Source organism: Prosopis cineraria, unplaced genomic scaffold (assembly GCF_029017545.1).
Source record: "Prosopis cineraria cultivar Desert tree isolate PC_DT_omini unplaced genomic scaffold, ASM2901754v1 PC10, whole genome shotgun sequence".
Lineage (NCBI taxonomy): Eukaryota > Viridiplantae > Streptophyta > Magnoliopsida > Fabales > Fabaceae > Prosopis > Prosopis cineraria.
Genome location: NW_026555341.1, coordinates 7,548,767 through 7,574,318, shown reverse-complemented (window position 1 = coordinate 7,574,318; position 25,552 = coordinate 7,548,767). Strand labels below are relative to the sequence as shown.

The following is a 25,552-nucleotide window of genomic DNA, read 5'->3' as shown; positions in this document are numbered from 1 at the left end:
GAGAACGAGAGTGAGTATTTACTTTTCTCTACTAGCGTGTCTTCCCTTGTCTTTGGGAGAGATGATTGTTCTGGTCATGTCAAAAGAATTTGAGCACGTTGGACATCATTTGCCCGAACAACGATCCAGTTCATCTTCCACAACCCCCCCCCCCCCCAAAAAAAAAAAATCATCCAATGCTTTTGTTTATTTTTTTGCTAATCAACGCATCGCATGTACTCAGTTTTTATTTATAAATATTTTATAAAAACACTTATACTAATATTCATAAGTTATTTTGATAAATTATGAAATTAATAATAACTTTTAAAAATATTTCTCTTATTTTGGACTTATCTGTTATAGTATTTTTTTTTAGGACTATAATAGAAAAGGGAATTGAGAGAAATACGTAAAATTTGGTCGTGATTTATAACATTTAATTATGGGTGTTTTTAAAAAGATGAGATAATATTAATACAAACTAATTCTAATTAATTTTTGACTAAAGTGCACACTTAATTCTTTAATTCATAAATGATGTTTCATTTTAATTCTTTAAATTTATAAAATATATTTTTAATTATTTAACTCTAGTATCGTGAGTTTTATATTAAACATTTAAATATTAATAAAATAGTATCAAAATAGTATAGATGTTAACATATTGAATTTATTTTTTTAAAATAATAATAATTAGCATAAAAATGATTATTTTGAACTAACAGAAGAATAAAAATATATTTTATAAAATTAAAATATTAAATTAAAATTTTATATAAAATTTGAGGACCAAATATATACTTTACATTTAATTTTTTATTTATGTAAATTAGTTAAGGAAAACTTGTAAATTATGAATAATAATGGAGATGATATATATATATATATATTTTCACTTTCCACATTTTTTTACAAATAAAAACAAGCTTAAATAAACACTGGTACTGTATCTTTTTGGAATGCAGTTGGGTTACGGATTGGCCTTCGTTTAAACACTGGTACTTTGGAGCCTCTCAATATCTTTTTGTGTTGACTTTGACTTCAACACGATCTCCTTCCAGTCTATCCCCGCCCATGCACGCCCATGCATGCAGCCGCGGCGGCTGCTTTTCCAGCAATTTTGATAGAGTAAAAAGTCAATTTCAACGCTCTTCATCTTCAAAAACCGTAATTGAGTTCTTGAATTTCCAAGACATCCAAAATGGTATCAATTTTCAAGGCAAACATGGCTCTAATACGAGAACAAAACCTATAATTAGGAAGTAGATAATCGCAAAAGCTTAAAAAGACCTCCTTTTTCTTTTATTTCCTTGAGACTCCCATGTACTTTAGAAACACAAATAAAAATAAAAATTATCAAAGCAAGGTTAATACCTCAAGTGTTTGTCTGGGAGGCACTTTTTTCTGGGGGAAAGTTACATCTCAAATTATAAGTTCAAAAATACAACTAAAGAATTCTTTTTTTTTTAAGAATAGAAGAAAAGAAAATGTGGCTTTCTAAATTATTTTTGTAATTACAATTATTTATTTCAGAATATTTTAAATAATTTTAATTTTTTAAATTTATCATCCTAAACTCTACTCCTTTCATTCATGTTCAATTATCTTAATATTCTAATTAATTATTACATCCTAACTAAAAACATTTGTTTAACAAATTATTAATTACATTTTTAAAATGGATATGGGTCATTTTTATACTCAAACTTTCCGTGCAAGGCCTGCAGCTAAACTCAAATTTTGATTATTTTTGTCTTAAAACTTTTAAAATTCGTTATCTAATTGCCTTGTTGTTCATTCGCCGTGACAATTATTTATTTAATTGGATATGTTTTGTTAACTTTTTTTTTGCCACGTGTCATCAAAGTTAGGCCATGTGTGGTTAGTTTTTCTTAACATCTTGAGGGAGAAAATAAACCAAAAAAAATTAAATTTAAGACATCATGTGTCTTTTAACGAATACTTCAAAAACAAATATAATTTTATTTAATTTTAATTTGACATCCATTAGATGCTATGTGGCTAAAAAAAATCAATAAAACAAGTCCAATTAAACATATAATAGATAACAAGTGAAGCATAAATTGTAAGATAATAGGGTGTAGAGTTTTTAAAGTTTAAGTATAAAAATAAATCAAAATCTAAGTTTAGAACAACCGTAGATTCTACACGGAAGGTCCTGAAACAAAAATTACCTTTTAACTCTCTTAAACAACTCAAAATGGCTAATATTTTTCATTAATTTATACATCTCACATCGAAGCACTCCAAAGCAATTAAATATACTTGGGTGCAACTTCGGAGTCCATGTGTTGTCGCCATTGAAGTTGCCGCCTCATTTTCAGAACGCCGACCAAGACTATTCTCTCTGCTAGTGACGTTGACCCGACCTGTACCCCGTCCATGGGCAATTGCAGCGGCGTCCCCTCCGACCAAAACCAACTCAGTTCTGACTGCCCCGAGTCTGCCCTACCTTCCAATGGCCTCTCCGTCCTTCCTCCAAATTCTAGGCCCCCACTGCCGAAACCTCCTCTCTCCTCCGCCGTCGGCCGCGTCCTCGGCCGTCCCATGGAGGACGTCCGTTCCGCCTACATCTTCGGCCGCGAACTAGGTCGTGGTCAATTTGGTGTCACCTACTTAGTCAGCCACAAAGTCACTAAACAACAATTCGCCTGCAAGTCCATCGCCACCCGCAAACTCATTAACCGCGACGATATCGATGATATTCGCCGCGAAGTTCAGATCATGCACCACCTCACCGGTCATCGCAACATTGTGGAGCTCAAAGGAGCTTATGAGGATCGTCACTCTGTCAATTTGGTCATGGAGCTCTGTGCTGGCGGGGAGCTCTTCGATAGGATCATAGCCAAAGGCCATTACTCGGAGCGAGCGGCAGCAAACTTGTGTCGCCAGATCATGACGGTCGTGCATAGTTGTCACTCCATGGGAGTGTTTCATAGAGATTTGAAGCCCGAGAATTTCTTGTTCCTCAGTAAAGACGATAGCTCGCCTCTTAAGGCCACTGATTTTGGTCTCTCCGTGTTCTTCAAGTCAGGTTTGCTCTCGTTCTTTTTCTTTTGTGGTTATTTGCATTCGTTGACTTATCCTATTCCTTCCCTTGCCTTTTGGGCACGATTTGGTGGTCCCATTGCACCCTTTTGATGAACTTTTCAACTAATGATGATTCTGAACTTAACTGTTCAAATTTGAGAACAGGAGATTTTTTTAGCGATCTTGTTGGGAGTGCATATTATGTTGCTCCTGAGGTGCTGCGTAAAAGTTATGGGCCAGAAGCTGATATTTGGAGTGCCGGGATTATATTGTACATTCTGCTTAGTGGTGTCCCGCCTTTCTGGGCTGGTAATGCTCCTTCCTATTCTTTTTAAGCCTTTAGAGCTTGAAATTTGTTATTGATTTATATCAAATTGGCACATGAAAGTTAAATGTTTGTCATTGTATCTGACATTGTTGGTTGAGCTTTCTGTGCGACATTCAGCTTAAAAGTTGTTACTCAGTGTTTCACCTTGGAAATTGAACTTTTTGTCTAAAATCAGACATATTACCTCGACTTTTTTAGCCTTATCTTTGCTTCTCATATTCTCTTCTAATCTTCTGTGTGAAGAAAATGAACAGGGCATCTTTGATGCGATTCTTCGGGGAAATATTGATTTTGTGTCAAAGCCTTGGCCATCCATATCAAGTAGTGCCAAAGATTTGGTTAGAAAGATGCTACGAGCTGATCCTAGAGAACGCCTTTCAGCTGTTGATGTCCTTAGTAAGTTTGATTCTTCTCGTAAACTTATTATTATTATTATTATTTTTTGCTTTTCATCAAAAGCGGTCTCATTTTTGTTTTGATAAAGTTCTATATTGGATCTTGCATCTTCAAGCGAATTTTCACTTGTTCTTATTGCTCCATAATAATATTGTTAAAAATATGTCAATATTCTGTCTTTGTATAGGATGGAACAAAGAATGCTATCTATATTCACATTTAACACATCTCTACACAACCCTCCCCCCTTCCCATACCCAAATATAAAAAGAAAAAGAGAGGGGACTCAAGAAAGGAAGAAGGAACAAAGAACGAAGTTAGAACACGAGCATGGTTCACATATTAGTACTAAATCCTTTTACATATTAGTTTAGTGTCTACTAATTACTCAGCCTTCAATTCTCTCCTCGAGCCAACGACCCAAAAAAAAAAAAAAATCCCTTTGATTTTCTCCTTGCCTGATGCATGACTTGCTCTTGATTTGTCTCTCATCAGCTTCTGATAGAGCCCCTCATTATTTTACTAAGACTTATCAAAGGAAGTCAAAGGGGAAGAATGACTCTAGTAGAATAATGGTGACTGGTCCAGAGGTTTATCCTTCGGTCTCTAGCCGTAAGGAACAGTAGCGTGGGATCTTAGTTATGGTCAAAGATCCCACGCTACTGTTCCTTACGGCTAGAGACCGAAGGATAAACCTCTGGACCAGTCACCATTATTCTACTAGAGTCATTCTTCCCCTTTGACTTCCTTTGATAAGTGGAAGGTAATGATAGAGCCCCTCATTATTTTACTAAGACTTATCAAAGGAAGTCAAAGGGGAAGAATGACTCTAGTAGAATAATGGTGACTGGTCCAGAGGTTTATCCTTCGGTCTCTAGCCGTAAGGAACAGTAGCGTGGGATCTTTGACCATAACTAAGATCTTTTGGGAGGTATGGGCTAGGGGGGAAGCCATGCTGTCCATGCTGTGGGTATATTTTATCTTTTTGCTTGTATTGTAGGGATATCCGGGGGAAAGGAAGAGAAGCGAGAGGAGAGACTGGCCTCTCGAATGCCAAAAGGAGTGAACCCTCTTGTGAGGTTTGAGCTTGTAATGTTGTTACTTTTGTGATCATTCAGGGGAGATAGGGTTTTGGCCAGAATCAGAGGAAGACTTGTAACAATGATAGAGCCCCTCATTATTTTACTAAGACTTATCAAAGGAAGTCAAAGGGGAAGAATGACTCTAGTAGAATAATGGTGACTGGTCCAGAGGTTTGACTTATCAAAGGAAGTCAAAGGGGAAGAATGACTCTAGTAGAATAATGGTGACTGGTCCAGAGGTTTATCCTTCGGTCTCTAGCCGTAAGGAACAGTAGCGTGGGATCTTTGACCATAACTAAGATCCCACGCTACTGTTCCTTACGGCTAGAGACCGAAGGATAAACCTCTGGACCAGTCACCATTATTCTACTAGAGTCATTCTTCCCCTTTTACTTCCTTTGATAAGTCTTAGTAAAATAATGAGGGGCTCTATCATTGATTCCACGCTACTGTTCCTTACGGCTAGAGACCGAAGGATAAACCTCTGGACCAGTCACCATTATTCTACTAGAGTCATTCTTCCCCTTTGACTTCCTTTGATAAGTCTTAGTAAAATAATGAGGGGCTCTATCAGCTTCTAAGGTAAACATACACTGTTACATTCAGAATTGTATCAAAAGAGTAGTGTGCATATGCTTATTCAATGATTTATATCATGGTTAAGAAGTGACTGTTGCCTCACCCTTTTTGTGGGATTGTGCAGATATATCCTTCTATTGGAGGCAATCCTGTTTGAAACACGATAAGGTACTCCATGCCTCAAACAAGATTGCCTCTAAAAGAAGGATTCCTGTGCACAATTAAAAAAAAAAATGATTGGTTAGGGTGCTTGTTTAAGAAACATAATATCCATACGTTACATGCATGTCCTTTTATTTTAAACACCTTAAAAGAATATTGATGATTGATGATGTACTTTCCAAAGCATTTTGGTTATTCAAATCAACCAGTCATAATAAGAGTTCTACATCTACTCTAGATCATCCTTGGATGAGAGAAGATGGGGATGCATCTGATAAGCCTCTTGACACTGCTGTTTTGATCAGAATGAAACAATTCCGGGCAATGAACAAACTAAAGAAAGTAGCTCTGAAGGTAACTTATTTGTTATCATCATTGTTGTTTGTAATGGAAATGCCAAAAGATAGTTAAAGAATAAATGAGGAAAAGGTAACCGTGGCTGGACTAGATCAAGGGTTTCAATGCTGTGATACACTTGTGCTTAAATAGCATCTGCTTTGTTTGTTGAAATCTCTGTTTTTTCATTTGCCAAGCTGTCCATTGATGTGGAAAGGAAAAAAATATTTATTGCACAAATAAGACTTTCTGCCGTTTGTCGAAAAGAAAAAGACTTGCTCATCATTTTTTTTTTTTCAAAGAAAAAACGCAATGAGTGCTAGCCAAACAGTATGCATCCTGCTGTTTTTGGGCCTGAGTTTACTTCCTCCTTTAATACACTTGTACACGCATTTCTTTAATGTGGGGCTTGAAGTCCCTCAGAGGGCCCAGTCCTTGGATTTAGTGTAAAAGGATTTAGAAAAATCTTCTATTTATTCCAGGTAATTGCAGAAAATCTTTCTGAAGAAGAAATCATTGGCTTGAAGGAAATGTTCAAATCAATGGACACAGATAACAGTGGAACTATCACTTTTGAAGAGTTGAAAGTCGGTCTCCCCAAATTGGGCAGTAAGCTTTCTGAGTCTGAAGTGAGGCAGTTGATGGAAGCGGTAAAATTTATTTTGTTTTCTTGTTTGATCATACCTTAGCTTTGTCTGGTTCTAGTGGCCCAAGAGAAAATATCTGTCTGCTTCTAGGAAATTTGGGCTCCGTTATTTTTAACTGGGGCGAATGCTTGGTGGTGAAAAAGATTGCATCCGATTTCAAAACAATGACCTAAATCACCAATTAGGATTAGAACCTCACAAGCCGGAGCAATTAATATGTTGGAGGAAACTGTTATTTGTCTAATGTTGAGAATTCATATTTAAACTTATGCTCTGCAAAAAATGATTTAGGTATTGTCTTTAGAGTTGCTTTATATCATAACACCATTACCACTTGTCTTGACTTAAAATGATCCTTCTCAGTTCACCATTGTAACATTATTTTTGGGTTCTCAGGCTGATGTAGATGGAAATGGAACCATTGATTATATTGAATTTATTACAGCTACCATGCACATGAATAGAATGGACAGAGAGGACCACCTATACAAAGCATTTGAATATTTTGACAAGGACAGGAGCGGGTAATCACACTTAAGTTTCCTTCATACTGAGAGCATTCTCTTTCACTGTTGAATCTTATATTTAAGTTTTTCTTTTCTCTGTCTTTTAACTTCTGTTTTTATAGGTATATCACGAAGGAAGAGTTGGAATATGCACTAAAGAAGTATAATATGGGTGATGAAAATACTATAAAGGAGATCATTGCTGAAGTTGATGCAGACAATGTAAGTTCGTCCTCTGAATTTTGTGTCTAGATCTTCCTCAAGCATGCAGGCATCCTGCGAATGTTGGAATGGCCACCATAAACTATTTTACTTCTATTTACTTGTAACTGTCTCTCACTCAAGAAATTGGACAAAGAATGGCCATGTTCAGGTGCCATCCAACACAACCCAAAAACAACCAGGAGGAGAAAATATTACTATGTAATTTCTGTTTGGTATTGGGTGTTTAAGCTAGGGTGAAAGGTAGTAGAAGACCTAGTTGAACTAGAAGTTGGACTCTGCTTGTACTTATGCTCCGGTTGTCTTCCTTTTTTTTTTTTCCTGGTCATTTTAGGCATGATCCTTGGGATTTTGCCTTGCTGCTCATAAAATTGTTTTAGGAAATGCAGTTAGTTGGTGCATATTTTGGATTCTAAACATGGTTAATCTTTTTGGGTGGCTTTTATTGTCAACATTTAATTTTAAGACGATAAAACTGGAAAGAACATGCCTTTCAGTAGTGGTGAAATCTGGAGAATTATGGAAGGGGGAAAAAAATACTGGTATCTGGTGATCCTTCAATCCGCATCCTGTAAACAAATAAAAATATTACGTATCTGGTGATCCTTCATTCTGCATCCTGTGAAGCTTTGGTCGTTCGTATATACTTGTTAAGTTATCCTTGGCTAAAAATCTCATCTTTCTTGCAGGATGGAAGAATTAATTATGATGAGTTTGCTGCCATGATGAGGAAAGGCAACCCAGAAACGGTAAGCAACAGACGTCGCAAGTAACCTCTGGTTGAATTGCTTTTTTATTTTGTCGGAGACTTGACACGTGCAAGTAGCATTGACTGTAATTGTATCATACTAAGGAAAATTTAGTGACGTCATTTCAAGACAGCTCTTGCAATTAGAAAATAGAGTTTGAGTCTTCTAAAATGTAAAGCCTGTAAAGTACTCATACATTAAAAAGAAAGTGGTGATACCAAGACTAGGTAAGAGATGCTGAGATTTACTGTTATTGCAATCAAGACAAGGGAGCGTGAGGATTGATTCCGGATGATCATTATCAGATCTTCGATCTTTAAATATTAGCTACTGCAGTGCGGAGGAGCAAAATTATCCCATCGTGCTTGCATAGCTTAATTGATATTGGCTTTATGATCTCCAATTGCTGATGGCAAGCCCACTTGTTTATTTTTTTCTGTTTAGAGAACTGCATGCTGTTTTCCCCTTCTTGTTGCTTCCCTTTGAATGAGCACAAGAGGAAGAAATTATTTACACAACAAAACCATTCTATAATCATTGCAATTTGCAATTGTTATTGTTATTGGTGGCTGAAGTTTTCAGGTCTATTTGTTGGATATTTTGTGTTTAAATTAAAAAGAAATAATAATTCAAATCACAGGATAAATGTTTAAATCTAAAGAGAGAGATAGGTAATATACATTAATACTTCATAATTTTATTCCGAATTGTGTACGTGTATATGTGTATCTATATTTTTGCTTATTTACCTATTGTTCTTCATTTTTCTATGTTTATTACATATGGATGTACTTAAATTATCGATTAATTTTTTTTTAAAACACAGAATATGTGACCAGTTTGATTCATTGATCCATCGATTCTATCGGTTGTAATTCATTCCAGACCGGTTTGTTGTTTTTGGTCAGCTTCTTCTTTCTTTAGTTTTCTCATTACATCAAACAGGACATTGAACTGCATTCGAGTCCAACGATCCAGGCAGTCGAGTTTCCTAACACTCTCATATGCGGTGAGAATTCATGCTTGCTGTGTTTCGTATGGAAGAGTCCTTCCGAAAGTCTATCTAAGAATGCACTTTTATCTAGTTATACACGCGCGCGCGCGCGCGCGCGCAAGTAATTTAGCCAAAAAAAAAAAAGGAAGGAGACTTTGACCATTATTTTGAGAATCAAATTGGACTGGCGGATCAGTTGAATCAGGAACCGATCCAGTAATCCGGTCCGAACATGATGGTGAATCAGGTGACTCTGGATGAATTGATGAAGATGGCGGTTGGATTAATCGAATTAATCATTAAATTGATGAAGGGTACAATTTCATGACGTTGCCTTCGACCATCCATCATATTACATTCGATAATCATTGCTTGACACGTGGCCCGCTTCCGGCCCCACCATTCGGTGCTTATTCACTGGGCGTTCTGTAGCAGCCATACTAGCAGGCCTTAGGCGGGAAGTCGCAGGTAGGTTGCCAAGCTGTCAGACACTGTGATGTTATTTTTAATTTTTGCTCTTTTGTTGTTTTGTATTTTACATGACACGTTAGCAACGCAACATAGTTACGTCCTTGTCATTCCGATACTGATGGTTTTGAGAAATTCCAAGGAAAGTGCTTCCTTCTCAAATTGAAGAGGCGACGTGATCGCCCACGCCCTTGTGCAGAGCACGCCGCAATAGAAAAAAGATCCAAAATTTAATTACGAACCAGAAAGGGGAAATTTTGGAAGCCAAATGCACCAAGAATGAATGAATATTGGGCAAAGTGAAATAAACGAGCTGTCAAAAGACCCGCGGACTGATTCAACGCTAAACGCTCCATCGGGAAACTGAAAACTCTTTCCCATTCAGTTATTCTGGTTTCGCCATGAGCTCCGACGATTCGGACAGAGACCGAGGTGTTGCCGCCAGGGTACTCTTCTTTTCTTCATCGAATTGGAAACCTCTGTCTTAACATGTCAGCCCTAGCAAGCTTATTTTCCTTTTCCTTTTCCTTTCCGGTTAAACTTACTGCAAATGAAATGCATTCGCCATTCGTATCCAATATGGCTTTTCTGCAGGTTTGTTTAAAATTCTTTTACAGATTTGATTTCCTCTGCTTCGATTCAAATTACGTGTTATTCTGATTCTTCTTCCAATCGATCCTTCACTTCCGTGCTCGACCTCAATCATCCTCTCAACGCTCCCCCTCAAGTTAGAACCGAAAATATGGTTATATGATGGCACTATGTGGTCAGATTTTATTTCCAAAGCGAAAATGACATCTGTCATTTAAAACTTGGTCATCGACATAAACATAGATTTTCAACAGTGTTAGAGGCGTTAATAAAACTCGAGATGTGTTTTGAGTCTTTACGGCAGTAGTAGATGGGTTTTCCGTGTAATTTAAAAGCTTGCAGCAGTTTATGGGGTACGATAGAACATATATTTTCAACCCTGCTTCTGAATGAAATTCTGGGCGAAAAAATAGCTGCTGGAATTTGATTAAGCAGGCTGTTAATCTGTCATTATAAGATAGGGATGTCTCTCAAATGATAGTTGAGCTTCGTAAGTATCTGATGCCCTCGCTATCATTACTCTCTTACTCTTTCTTTTACATGCAAATTGTATGACATGCACACTTGTGCAGGAAAAAAAAGAAGGAGAAAAGAAGCGGCTGACTGCCTCTATCTGCATCATTGTTCTTAGTTTCCTAATTTTGTGTCTTTGGCTATCATTTTGGACCTCTCATTGTTGAATCAAAAGGGAACTTAAATCTTCTACCCATAATAGAAGAACCTGTATTTACAGTCTGTTTCGTCTGTAAAAGAAAAGTATGCCCAGTGTGTTTGATGATTCTCTTTAAACAGGTGGAGTGCAAATATCAACGTAAAGCAGTTCCCTTCTTGGCATACCAGAGTTTAGGTTTTTTGTTTGGTGACCTAAGCATCTCCCCTCTTTATGTATATCAAAGTATATTTTCTGGTAGACTGCAACATCTTCAAAATGAGGAGGCAATATTTGGTGCATTCTCTCTGATTTTTTGGATTCTATCTCTTACGTCATTGTTCAAGTATATCATTATCATGTTGAATTCAGATGATAATGGTGAAGGTAAGGGTTGGTCTTTATGATGATGCTGTGAATTTGGTTCCCTCCTTTGTTTTCTGCCTGCCCTTCATAATTTAGCGTGTTATTAATACTTTCAGCTCCTTTGCAGGGGGAATTATCGCTTTGTATTCACTTCTTTGCAGAAATGCAAAATTTTGTCTGCTACCTAATCTTCAAGCATCTGATGAGGAGCTTTCTACATATCATAAGCCTTGTAGCTCAAATAGAAATATGCCATCCTCACGTTTGAAAAGATTCATTGAGAGACATAAGAGCACAAAACCTGCATTGCTTATTTTCGTTCTTCTTGGTGCTTGTATGGTTGTTTGCATTGGTGCGCTGACACCTGCTATTTCTGGTAAAGGAAGACATTGTTTCTGGTTGATTTTTCACCTTAGTGCATTTCTATGCCATTCATTACCTTCATAAGCATCTGTGTTGATCAGAACCCAATTCTTGCAGTTCTCTCATCCATTAAAGGGCTGGAAAACCAGACAATGGCTACGAATAATAGTAAGTCAAGAAAAACCTAATCTTCTACTTAGCATTATGATAATCAATGCCTAAATCATCTTAATAAAATAAATCAACGAATTTTTTTAATTAAATATAGATATAATTGTATTGTATTATTTTGTTATCATGGAAGCTGCTGCCTATGTCTTGCAAGTTAGATTGTAAGGTGAAGTCATGAAATGGTGACAGCAATTAACAGGGCATGTGATGTTCACATGATGCTGATATTTCTTAAGGCCTTTAACTTGGATGACTTCCCTCTTTTATGCATCAAGTTCATTATGTTATGCTAGGGTTGCAACTGGCTGCAAGGAAACAGTCATGATCTTTTAAGTTTTCAGATGTGACATATGTAGCCAATATTTTCCCTGGCAGCACCTATTGCAGAGAATTGCCAATTGCAGTTGCAAGGGGAAGGAGTAAGTGGAGTGGAAAAAGGAAGAGTGGCAGAAGTAGTACTTTCCAGGAATATAGGCACTCTTGGTCTAAGTAGGGAACGTTAAATGAATCGCTGACCGTGTATTTCCAGTAAAGTGGAATTGATGAAACATTCAATGCTAGTTTTATTCCTAACAATTTTTATTTTTGCATTCCATAGCCTGTATTGGTTTAGTCCCATGTCTCTTGAGAAATAGTATGCAATCTATGTAGTTTTGCTATGAAAGCTTACATAGATACCCCTAAGCAGGTATGTTGCTTCTTATTTCTTGTATTCTACTGGTTGGACTCTTTGTACTGCAACACCGTGGTGCCCACAATGTGGCCTTCATGTTTCCTCCCATCATGATCCTATGGTTACTGTTTACTTTCGTGGTTGGCCTTTACAATGTCATCAAATGGAATCCAAGAGTATATCAGGCTCTATCTCCATATTATATATATAGGTTCTTCCGGGTTACAGGAAAAGATGGTTGGGCTAATCTTGGAGGAGTGTTTTTATGTTGTACAGGTCAGTGCATCTATTGATACTCAAAATCAGCTTAAACTTTATACTCACTAGATTCATTGTGTGGTCTCTTGGATAACTTCAGGGACTGAAGCTATGTTTGCAGACCTAGGATACTACGGGCAAGCACCTATAAGGGTATGTGTGGGCAAATTATGGGTTTGACCCTCAATTCAATAATTACCTTATGTGGCACTGATCAGTCCTTGAGTGTCTTTTCTATAGATTATAGCCCAATAATGTTCAATGGTGTTAGCTGCAAGTTTCTGTTAGGGAGGTTGGAGATATCCTTTGGATCATCATCCATGTCAGTGTGGCCCTCACTGTGATATGCTTTTTACACTTGGTCATGACAAAATCAATTCATCTGAGGGATAATGAATTAATGATGCATACCAATTTTTATTCCACTGAGATATAGCACTGTTGAAGTTTAGCATGTGTGTGAGAGTAGGTGAGGCTGGGATATAGTCATAGTCTGCTAAATGATAATGAAAAGTGGAGGGATTGAGCAGTGAGATTGTGTGTAAATTATATTTAGAAAGGAATATTCTGTCTGTACTATGGTAAACTTGTAAGCTATTGCTGAAGATGTAAAATAAATTTGTCAAATAGTTTACCCAATAAGGAGTTTATGATACATTATTTTGCTTTGTCTATGATTCATGGCATAACAAATACAAGCCTTCACTAGTGCTTGTTTCCTCCTTAAACATGCTATAGAAATTGTCAGATTGCTTCTGTTGAAATGATTGTTGCGATTGTGTACTTTAAAGACTCTTTGCCATGCAGGTTGCATTTTGTTGTGTCATTTACCCATGTCTAGTCCTTCAATACATGGGGCAGGCTGCTTTTCTTTCAAAGAATATATCTGCAGTGCGTATAAGCTTTTATGCTTCCATTCCAGGTCAGAGAATAAAAGTACTAGGATTAACTGAGGACTGATATACCATCTTATAAAATCCTAAAATGCATCCATGAAGTTTTTTGCATCCAAATCTAATAATGTTCTGCAGATGCTACTATTTGAACCCTTAGGCCATGATATCATCATTGTGATTGTCACATTAGTTAAATGTCCAATTCAAGAATTAGTGATACTCCTGGCTGCTCATGTTGGTCCAGATGTTTCTGGACTGAGTGACCATAATATATGCATCCAAGTAGAATTGCAAAGCTTTTTCTTTCTTTCATTCATCCCTCGACAAGTAATTCAACTCATTTTTTTTTTCTTATTTAACCGCACAGGTTTGAACAGTTGAATAATTAAAGTCCCATGATGTCGTTGAAAAAATAATCTAAACACGTTCTGGCAATAAGTAGGAAGTTGATGCATGCATAATTGCCATCATTAAAAAGTGCTTTTTTTTGCCCTAATCAAAAGTTTGTTTTTTGGCTGACTACACAAGTTTCCCCCTTTCAAAACAGACCAAGAGTCAAAGTATTTTGGAATAATCTTTATATTTGATCTGTCTTTGCTCTCCATGCTGTTACATGCCATACACCTTTCGGGGCACATCATATCTTAACGTTTGGTTCACTAGTTAACAAGAGGGATATTTCACTAGAAAATGAGGCAAATTAGTTGAGCTAGCAACAGTATCATGCAGCTAGCAACAGTATCATGCAAAACCAGATTTAGCGCTTCAGTACAATTTTTGGTCTCTTTATGTCTTCTGACAACAGTGCATTTGATGTGGTAGTTCTTCAGGTTCATTCCCCTACGACTTTGCTAATGTATTTCAGCATGCTTTTGTTGTTTTGTAGACGTCCTTTTTTGGCCAGTATTTGTGGTGGCTGTTTTGGCAGCAATAGTTGCAAGTCAGGCTGTTATCTCTGCAGCATTCTCAATTGTCAAACAATGCCATGCATTTGATTGTTTTCCTCGTGTTAAGTTTGTACACTCCAGACGATGGATCCAAGGGCAGACATACATACCGGAGATAAATTGGATTCTTATGATTATCAGCTTGGCTGTGACAATTGGTTTTGGAGATCCAATCCATATAGGATATGGCTATGGTAAGCTGTGTTGTAACAGCCTTCAAAATTGTGATTAACGTAATATCTCCAAGCAGATTTTATCGTGCTTATAGGCCATTTATTTTCATGTTACTTTATTTTTCAAGAGAAGTTATTCCTTCCTTATGATTTTGAATTTGGATGTTGTTCATGGTGTTTATAGTATTAGTGTGATAAGCAGATAGCCATTGCAATGTTAACATAATTTTAGGCAGTTTCTTAAGGTTGCCCCTGAGAAGTTTGTATATATGTGTGGATATCACTTTGGATGCATTAGGAGGAATGGCCAAGTTCATTAGCATTTTGGTATGCTCCAAGTATTCTACAACATGGAAGCATATAAAAGCCTACCCATCCAAGTTTCTTTTGATAAATCTGCTTATGGTTCTTTGGAAGTTTAGGAACTCACTGATCAGGAACTGGACGTTACCCTTGCTCATGCATTTAAGTCACACACTATTGCAATTTTTGAATTCATAAACTAATTTGGTATAGAAATTGTCTTTCATCGTGGTGTCTGCATTCTACCCTTTGCTTTTGATCCGCCAATCACCTGTCTTGTCACATCAGCACATCAACATATTGAGGTTATTTACAAGCATCTTTCTCACTTCAATTTTCTGGCATTGAATGACTAATATTTGGGACATTCTAATTTCTGGTTATGTTATGAAATACATCAACGGAGCCACGGTTGCTTTATAATGATATTTTATAAATTATTACTTGTTTTCTGTTGATTGCTAATATGAAGGTCTGCATTGCAGGGATTGCTTGTCTAATTGTCACATATGTGACCACATGTTTGACATCTCTAGTCATCAACCTTGTAGGGAATCTAAGTCTTGTAGCTGCTCTTGCATTTCTTTTATTCTTCGGTTCAATAGAGGTTCTCTTCCTTTCCTCTTATTGCATGAAAATCCCAAAAGGTGGCTGGGTTCCTCTGTTTCTCTCTGCAGTTTTCTTGGTGGTAATGTTTGTGTGGCATTATGGTTCTAGAAAAAAGTATTTATTTGACTTGCATAACAAAGTTTCCATGAAGTGGATCCTTACACTGGGTCCTAGTCTTGGGATTGTTAGGGTCCCAGGAATTGGCCTCATCTACACTGAATTAGCTGCTGGAATACCAGCGACTTTCACCCACTTCTTGACCAATTTGCCGGCTTTTTACCGAGTGGTTGTTTTTGTTTGTGTTAAGACTGTACCTGTTCCTAGTGTACCACACAAGGAACGTTACCTCATTGGCCGAATTGGTCCCAAATCTTACCGAATGTACCGGTGCATTGTTCGAAATGGTTATAAAGATGTTTATAACAATGAAGCTGATTTTGAGAATGACCTGGTGCTTAGCATAGCAGAATTCATCCAATTGGAAGCAGAAGGTGGTTCCAGAAACCTAGATGGTGCTGTGGATGGCCGAATGGCAGTGGTTAAGACATCTGGAAAGTATGGGACGAGATTGTTAATGTCAGAATCTGGTATTGCTGAAGAAGGCAGTAGTAGTTTGAGTCTTTCTGGAACCTTGACAGTAAGCAGCAGCAAGTCCCCCACGCTCAAGAGGTTGCAAGCCATGTATGAACAGGAATCGCATGAACTTAACAATAGAAAACGGATTCGATTCGAGTTGCTAAATACAATATATAAAGATCCACGTGTCAAGGAGGAGCTTCTGGAGCTTGTGGAAGCCAAGCGTGCAGGGGCATCTTATGTAATCAGCCATTCTCACGTAAAGGCCAAGTGGAACTCATCATTCATAAAAAGGTTTGCCATCAACCTGTACTCCTTTCTACGAAAGAATTGTCGGGCCCCTGCTGTAAGCTTGAACATTCCTCACATCTATCTGATCAAGGTAGGCATGAATTATCATGTCTGAGACTATTCTGTGAGTATGATATCATGTCGACTAGATGAATATGCAAGCCATAATACCTATAGGCAGATTGTTTCTTATACAGAGTCGATACACACCGTATTGCGCTAGCATTTATGCTTGGCGTGTCCAGAGGAATAGTTTGATATCAAGATGTTTGATTCTGTAATGAAATGGTGTTTGGTGCGGGGTGATGAGCTTGCCAAATATGTACTTGGTTTTCCATGTCTCAGTCACTGTTGTTACATAGAATCACATTTTCTGCTATATTTGGTTTTACGCATACAGTCTCACTCGTTTTTGCGTCTGTATTTAGATTTCAGAATGAACTTTTCATCTTCATGTTTGTTCATTTTGACTATTGTAAATTATATTCCTTAGTGAAATAATAAATGAAACTTTCCAAAATTAATCTCGGATTGATATATGCTGGTCAAGGTGGATGTGAAATTTGTTTTATCTAATTTGTGCTCGTTAGTCGTTTTGTGTCTATTTGGTTGGAGAGGAAAGGAAGGAGCAAAGGTACCTACTTGCATATTTTTTTAATTTATAATAAACAAAAGTATAAGAGATTAGAATCAATGAAATCTTACGTAATCATAATTTTATTTTCAAAAATTTGTTGTTTAATTATAAAAATATACTCATGTAATTCTATTACAAACCAGTAAAAGAAATTTTAAGTAAAAATTAACCGAAAACTATGTTTACTTGCACCCGGTTATCAATTATCATCATAGTCATGAAAAAATGGTCGATATAATTAGTCATTTGAGATATTAAAAAGATGGAAAATAATACAAGACTTACAAGAATATAAATCTTAAAAGATAAGAACATAAAAGCAAAATTCGTTTAAGATATTCTTGGAGTATGGACTCTGGAGTTGATTAAAGTTCTTCTATAGTCAAAAATTAAGATTGTAGTTAAAATTTCACATATCAAACAAAGCATGTTTTCTCTTTTATCATAGATTTTTTTTTTAATTCCATTATTCATAACTTATAAAGCGCAACACTTTATGTTATACCTTGATTGAGAAAATTATTCAAGACGATGCCGACTGATTACAAGAAAGTCATCATTCAAATGTGTTGAGATAACAAATTAACAAGTCTTGCCCTCAAGCAATCTATGTTTCAAGGGTTTTCTAGGTTGAAAATTTCCTTATCATCATGCATAATTTCTGGAAATAATAGTCAAAATCATTTGTGCCAATTACCAATCACAAGAGATTCTTAGTCTAGCTAATCATTTTTTGTTTCATGTTTTATAAGCAAGACAAGTGAACAGCCTAAATGTTGTTCAGATTATTCATATCCTCTACAAGTAGTAAGACTAGAACACGGAAAGCAAAAACGATTAAAACCAGGCCATACACGCCCCCTTTGCTGAGTGATCCGCCACGGCATTTCCCGTTCGAAGAATGTGCCTCACCGAAACCTCCCAATCCCTTATCATCATATTTTGAATCTCTTCGATTAAGTTGTAGTTGTGAAGAGCAGGGTCATTATCCCTTCTAACAGCAGTAACAGCTTCTAGAGAACCGGATTCCAAGATCAATCTCCTATGAACTGTATCCCATGCAATTTTGAGCCCCATCAACATCGCACAAAATTCAGTATTCAAGCTATCTTTTCCCACGTACCCGTGAGTGAAACCAACAAAGAACGCCCGAGTGTGATCTCTGATGGCTCCGCCACGTCCTCCCCTGTTCAAGCCTGGTGAAAACGCTCCGTCGATGTTAAGGAGAAGCCAATTCTGTGGTAGTGCAGTCCACGAGTATCTATTCTTAGTGTTGGCAGAGCCTGATAAATTCACATCTGCCATTCGAGTTTTGAAAGTCTTCATGCTGAAAAGAATCAAACTAACCTGAGCAAAAATCGAGTCATGCGTCATACATTTTCCCTCAAACACAGATTCATTCCTACGTTTTCAAAGCGCCCTACAGCTTATAGAAAATCTGGCAGGCCAATCCGAGTCCCTTCACGTCCCTGTTCCTCTAATATTCCACTTTGACCACCAACTCAAGGAGAGCTCAAAGAAAACATTTCTGTGAGATGGTTTAACAATCTCATCCAGTAATGACAAGCCTAAGAGTAGTCTCGTAGAACACGGGGGGCATCTTTCGGTTTGTCTTCACCAATGGCACATCCCATCAGTTTCCATACCCAGTTTAAGCCACGCCGTATTGGTGAGCAATTTATTATGATGCACCAGCCATCGTTGAGGAACTTGAAGCTTCCAGATCTTGTCCCAAGCACAATCACCCCCAACATCCGAATCGCAGATTGAGTTGTAGGCAGACTTTACAGAGAACGCACCACTTTTCTCCCCTCGCCACCTCACATCATGTCCACCATTAATCACTTCTGACTAGAAACAACTTTATCCCATGATAATTTAATACTTGCCCAGGTGTTGGAGCCAGGCCATTTTTTGTTGATCTTTAGAATGAGGTCATTTCCACACTTGTACCACCTTAACCCGCAATGCATATCTTTTCTTCATAAGGTTCCAACCTAGCTTCATGAGATATGCCTGATTTTGAAACTTGGCTTGCCATATACCAAGCCTGCCATTCTACTTGCTCTTACAAACATTATCCTATGACACCAAGTGAACTCGCTGTTTCTCATCCTCCATCCCCCATATGAACTCTTTGTTTTTCCGGCCAAGCGTCTCACGAGTGGAAACAGGTTACTTTGTAGTTTGCATAGTGTATCCGTGTAATATCAGCTAAATTACTCCATAGAATTAACCATATTTCTATGTACTACCAGATCTAACCAACCTGGACACCTTATCATGGTAGAAAGGATTTAACTATAGTAAAAGAAAACTAGTTATAGTAGAAAAGAAGAGATTCGGCTTAAAAGGTCTGCTATAGTTAAAAGACTTGTACTTATCATTTAAAAATTTTAACACAAAACTTTAAAAAGAAGAACCAATTAAATACTTGAAATATAGCCACACATATATCAAAGTGTATGAGGAAGCATAAATTATTATTGAGTTAAGGTTCAATTTTATTTCTGTATTTATTTTCGAGGAGCGTCAGGTACCCTGAACTCTTAATTAGGGTAATTTTTTCCCTCAACTATTTTTTTAGGGAAAAAAATATCCTTCTATGAGTTAACCGTTAAGTTTTTTGTTTTTTGTTTTTGATGATATGTCATGGCATGGAGCCATCATTGTTTGGCCTGGCCTCCAACTTGTGAAGTCAAACCCCATCTTTGACCAAATCTCATTCATATTCTTCTTCTTCACTATACATTCTCCTTCCTCTCACTATTTTCTTCCCAAAATCTTTGTGCCATAGCTAACCCTTTTGGCTTATGTCAATATACGTCCACCTCTCGCGAATTCACAATTGTCAGATTTACCCTATACATAAAGAAATCACTCATCCCTTCTTCCTTATCCATTACTTCTTCAATCTCTTTCCTTGCATCCATTACTTCATCAGCCATCATCATTGCCAATCTTTTCAAATCAAACTAACTATTGAAGATTTAGCTTCTACCTTGCTTATGACCTGTTTATCACCTAGTATATCATGCTTCCTCTGATATGGATCTTTTCTACATATTGTCACTTTATTGGGTTTAGATCTAGATCTGGGTCATCGCCTTGCCTTTGCAATGCATCACCAAATTATGGCACAAAGGCATTTGAAATGAGGGCTCTGGTCAATAATTGAGCCCCAAATCTATGCTTGTCAATAGGAAGGGAATTCAAAATTTTCCATTGCTTTTATCTATTGTTAGCGAAGGTGAAGAGGTACTATGTAATGAGAAGACTATCAGATCCGTAGTAGTCTCTGGTTGTTCCCACCCAATAAGAAATTTGGTAATAGAGATTGAAAGGTGAGGCATACCTCTTCAACTAGTCGAGTTTCTTTATCTCAATACCATTGTTAATTTGAGGGGTATTATGGTTCAAGCACCAAGCACAATGATAGTTGTAGTAATCATAGTAGTAGAGGAGGAAGTGGTGATGGTGATGGTGTTGCTAATGTGGACCCTTAGAAAATAAATTTGCTAGAGGAGGAGATAAAATTGGGTGAGGAAGGTTAGAACTAAAGGTAGAAGAAGAACGAAGAAGAAGATGCCACGTTAGAAGGTTAACCATGGGTCAAAGGTCACATGTTGGGCACTAAGTAAGAAGACAATGGGCCCTGCACTATGACACATAAGCACAAAAGAGGAGAATAAATGATAGATTAACAGAAAGGTAATTTTTCTCCTCTAAAAAGTAGTTAAAGGGAAAATTTGCCCTACTTAAGAGTTTAAAGTGCTCAGTGTTCTTTAAGAATAAGTATAAAGGTAAAATTAGATCTTAACCCATTATCATTTAATAAATGATAATCCTTGAAAGTAACATTTTTCTTAACAAATCACTTTTCTGTATAATGTCATCTATCATGGCCAATACTCCTTGCTGCAACCAACCTTAGAATTTGTCACGACAAGCCCCAACCATGCTGTGCACCACAATACACTACACAACATTGATAACCCTTGTACTGTTATAACATAGCACAAAGACAAGCTTTGGACATACTCCAAGCCTTTGTTCAACATCCGATTGGAATGATCTAGGTGTTTTCAAAAAGCTTAGATAGTAAGCTAGCTAATGGCACTGATTTCATATCAAAATTTCATCTTAGTAGAAAATTAAAGACCTAAAATTAAAACTACTTTTCTTTCACAGTTAAACAATTCCAAGGTATCCAAAACCCACACCAAGTGTTAAAAGCCTAAACACTCACTTAGATCAAGTCCCTAAGACTTAAGATTACTTGTACAATGTACCAACACATAGATATACCACAAGCATGGCATTATCACTTCTTAACCCCGATTTTCAGCTAAAACCATAAGGGAGGCCAAAATAATATAACTTCATAGTTTACAGCCTTTAAAAGTAACATTAATAGATTCTAAACCTACTTGCAAACTAGTATTTAGGCCTTGAATAGCATCTTCAGCATATAACAATAGATTATGGCTCTAAATACAAAAGAATCACCACAAATAACATGTAATGGTACAAGTAAACAAAAAAATGATTGTCCTAATTGGCAATGCATTACCATATTGATTACACATAAAGAAAAAAAAATCAAAAGATAGAGGCTATATGAAGTAGGAATCAAAATTCCAAAGCCTCAAAAGGCTTTCCCCTTTCTTTACCGAAACTAGTTCCTATAAAAATGGTAAACATATACGAGTATAACTACTCAACAACCAAGGAGAGCTTTAAATTATGCACATGCAAGTCAAATCAATAAAGGTACACATGAGAGCATTTATATAAAACACATCACAGCATAAAACATATTATCACAACATTCACGTATCACATCCCATGGTTCAATCTAATACATGATCATTAGCTCCTTATCTCCTTCACATACTGCTGACTGAATACCGTAGGCTGATAATATAATAAGATTGGGTTTGTGTGAATGGACTAACTCAAACTCATCAATCATGAGGAGGCATCCGACCAAAGATTCCTAGCTCAATTTCAAACCATAAGTTCCCCTAATTTCTTGAATCCATTATGGGGTCGGAATGCTCAATACCATACCTAGTCCAAGGTGATATAAAAGGGCAATGGATCTAGGCACCTACACTTGCACCTAATCCAGGGTGAGATTCAGAAAGACCCGACCTATGAAAGAAAACCAAACATCAGGGTTACCCATAGTGTTAGTCATATAGTTCCACATGGAAAATATAACATACTTCTCTTAAGGCATCTTCCCACCTGAACCATGTTCATGCCATCATGCACAATATACCATCATGCAAATCATATAATACTAAATTCACAAGCATATGTGCAATGGTGAAAACAACTATAGTAAGCATGCAATAGCAACCCACTAATTCATCATAAGATATTCACAATTTTATCATAAAGCTACTAATATCATTAAATTTCAACTAAAGTACCACTTCTTATCCCAAAATCAACTCTTTAACGACCTAAATTCCCCAAATACAAGTCTAAACACTAAACCAATGAGTTTAGTAATTTTTATTAACTCCATTTAGTTTCTATTAATTTAAATATGAATAATTGAAACACCCAAAAACTTAAATTTATCCTTATAGTAACTAGGGTTCATCCAAAACCCTAACCCCAACCTCAAAACTTTATAAAATCCAAGAAAATAGGTTTAGAAGGGTTAAATAACTCTCATGAGCCCCATTAAGACTAATGGATCAGGACCCATTGCTGTAAGGTCCAAAATCACCACCCTTAAAGAAAAAATAGGGCTGAAATGCATAAATGAAGTGGGGGAGAAAGGAAAAATGAATACCTTATAGGCTTGAAGCTTGAACCCCTTTAGAATGGTCTTGAAAGCTTGTCCTAGCAAACCACAATACTCCTTTTACTGCTTACTCTTCATTCTCCTTCCTTTCTCCTTTTTTTTCTACAACTTGAACATGAGCTACAATTTTAAAATATTTAGTCGTTCATTGCAGCAAGAGCCCCCATTTGCCACGGCAAATGGCATAAAATTAGGCATCCCAATTCTACCTTATGTTTTGGGACCATATGTCCCAATCCGCCTCCCAGACTCAATCTAAAGGCTATACCCACAAATATAAAAGTCCATTAGCCATCACTAATCACTGTTAGCCTAATTATTACTTAATTACTCTTGATTAATTAATTAAATTTTGATAATTTAAGGATGTCCTTACTTATTGCTGCCACTAAGGTAGATTATATTTTCAGGGAAAGAGACTTCACTTTTGAATTCGTCAGTCTCCTTTTCACCTTATAAACAACATCCTCAAAAGTACCCTTCCCTATAGGCTTGGAATGGAATTTAACATTGAGATACTTTCCTAAATCAATTGTTTAGGTAAACCTAAGTAAGCTATTAATTTCGTCTCGCCTTGAGCTATGCACATTATCTAAAAGTACACTCTAGTTTTAGAAACATCAACGTTAGAAAAATGTGAATTAGCAAGGGAATTTATTGAGGGATTGTCTATCTCTCTCTAAAATGCTAAATTAGTGATAGATGTTGACTTCATAGTTAGGCTTGAAATTCGCAAGAAAAATAGCTAGAGAATGTCAACCCCTTTCTAAAATAAAATAATTAATGAAAAAAATAGTGAGGGACTATTAATCCCTATCTAAAGTAAGATAATTAGCGAGAAAAATAGTAAGGGAATGTTATCTCTATCTAAAATTAGATAATTAGTTAGGGATTATGTTCCTAACTAATTATTACAAAAAAAAAAAACTTTTAGAAATAATTGTTAATTAATTATATATTTAATTATTTTAATTTAAAAATAAAAATAAAATTTAAAAATTAACTAAAATATTCATAATAAAATTATTTAATATTTAATATTTTTTGTATTTTGAGTTCATTTTCCTTACAAAAAATAATATTTTTACCAAAAAAATAGAATATAAAGAGTCATATAAGTACAAATATAAATACTTTTAATATATTAATAATTGAAAATATAATATAATATACATATGTATTTTTATAATATATTATTTAATATATTTGCGTAGTTAAATAACATATATTTAATTTTTTATATAATGGATGTAGGTACATTTTAGTTGAACTGACAAAGAAAGAGAAATAATGCTTGAGGAAGATAGAAGTCAAAGGTTTAAGTCTTGATCTTTACATAAATGTAATGAATATGTGACATGATAGTAAGTGAGTGATGCAGTGCGAGGTAGATGATAGATGATGACATGGCATGAGTCGTCGCACACGTGGTGAGTGACGAGGCATGAGATAATATGTGACAGGTCATAAGCTAACCCACACATGGATGATGATAAGGCACTAATGATGTAGCATTAGGTGGTTATTTTTAAACGTAAGTATGTTTAGTTAAAAATGATAAAAAAAGACCTAAAAATTACCAAAAAATTAATGTAAAGAACCTAAAAATTACATACAAGATCTTAAAAAATTATAGGAAATGATCAAGAAAATTTTATTGGTCATTTCTTGTTAACTAATGGTCAATATTAACTTTTGTTAATGGTATGAGTTAAATTGTACTGCTTTTTAAAAGTTAAAAAAATATTATATAAAAAATAAATTTAAGGTATAAAATAATTTAAGAGCTAATTTTCTCTTTTATCTTTATTATGAAATTTAGATGTCAAATTCTTAAAAGAGATACTTGCAACTCATGCTTATAGCTTTAGGTCATATCATGACAAGAATTATGAAACGATATTTTAGGATAAAAAAAACTCTTAAAATGATTTCAAAAGAAATTTAAATTTTAATTATTATATGCCTTCTTTTTCTTCTTCTTTTTTTTTATACGATTGTTGTTGTTGTTATAATTGTTATTATTAGTATTAGTTAAAATTATAATAGAAAATATCATTCAAGGATCATAGCAATAATGTAATATCAAATAAGAAGTAAAATATTTTGAAATATCATTGCATAATGAGGGGATTGATTTAAAAATAATTTTAAATAAAAAAATTATAATACTCTTTTTTTTTTACTTTTCAGCTAACGAATAGTTTCTTATTAAATATAAATGAATGCTTATTAATTAACAAATTGATACTTATTGAAACATAATATACACTTGTCCCTCCCCACAATCAACTTCATTCAAATTCTCAAACTTTTTAATTAACAAATCTCTTCTTATTAAATACGAATGAATACTTATTAATTAACAAATAACTATTTATTAAAATATGATCTATATTTATTCATTCTCACAATAAAATTCTTTTATATTCTTGAATTTGTCAATTAATAAATAAATTTTTATTAAATATGAATGAATATTTATTAATTAATGAATAATATATAATTTATAATTATCCCTTCTTAAAACTAAGTTCTTTTATATTTATGAATTTATCAATTAATGAATAATTTTTTATTAAATGTGGATAAGTCTTTATTACTTCACTAATAGCTACTTATCAATTAAAAAAGAAATGTAGAGGTATTATAATTTTAATCATTTTCAAATTACTTTTCTTATTTTAAAGTGATATTTCAAAGTCTTTATCTTTGGAGGTCTT

At 35.5% G+C, this 25,552-nt stretch overlaps 1 protein-coding gene across 2 annotated transcripts; it reads left to right on the top strand.

The window, feature by feature from the left end:
- The first annotated feature begins 2,275 nt into the window (after positions 1–2,275).
- Positions 2,276–16,892, top strand: LOC129323200 (potassium transporter 3-like). 2 transcript variants are annotated; one of them, XM_054969800.1, is made up of 16 exons: positions 2,276–3,037; positions 3,199–3,342; positions 3,605–3,757; positions 5,819–5,934; positions 6,399–6,566; positions 6,960–7,087; positions 7,192–7,291; positions 7,981–8,040; positions 10,886–11,135; positions 11,236–11,484; positions 11,589–11,639; positions 12,331–12,591; positions 12,674–12,726; positions 13,381–13,495; positions 14,356–14,610; positions 15,378–16,892. In XM_054969800.1, exons 1-16 carry the CDS (start codon positions 2,386–2,388, stop codon positions 16,481–16,483), a joined length of 3,861 nt encoding a protein of 1,286 aa, XP_054825775.1. In that variant the 5' UTR covers positions 2,276–2,385; the 3' UTR covers positions 16,484–16,892. The 2 variants fall into 2 exon arrangements, with proteins under 2 accessions (XP_054825775.1, XP_054825776.1); XM_054969801.1 differs by having other exon boundaries at positions 2,277–3,037; positions 10,886–11,129.
- Positions 16,893–25,552: the final 8,660 nt, after the last annotated feature.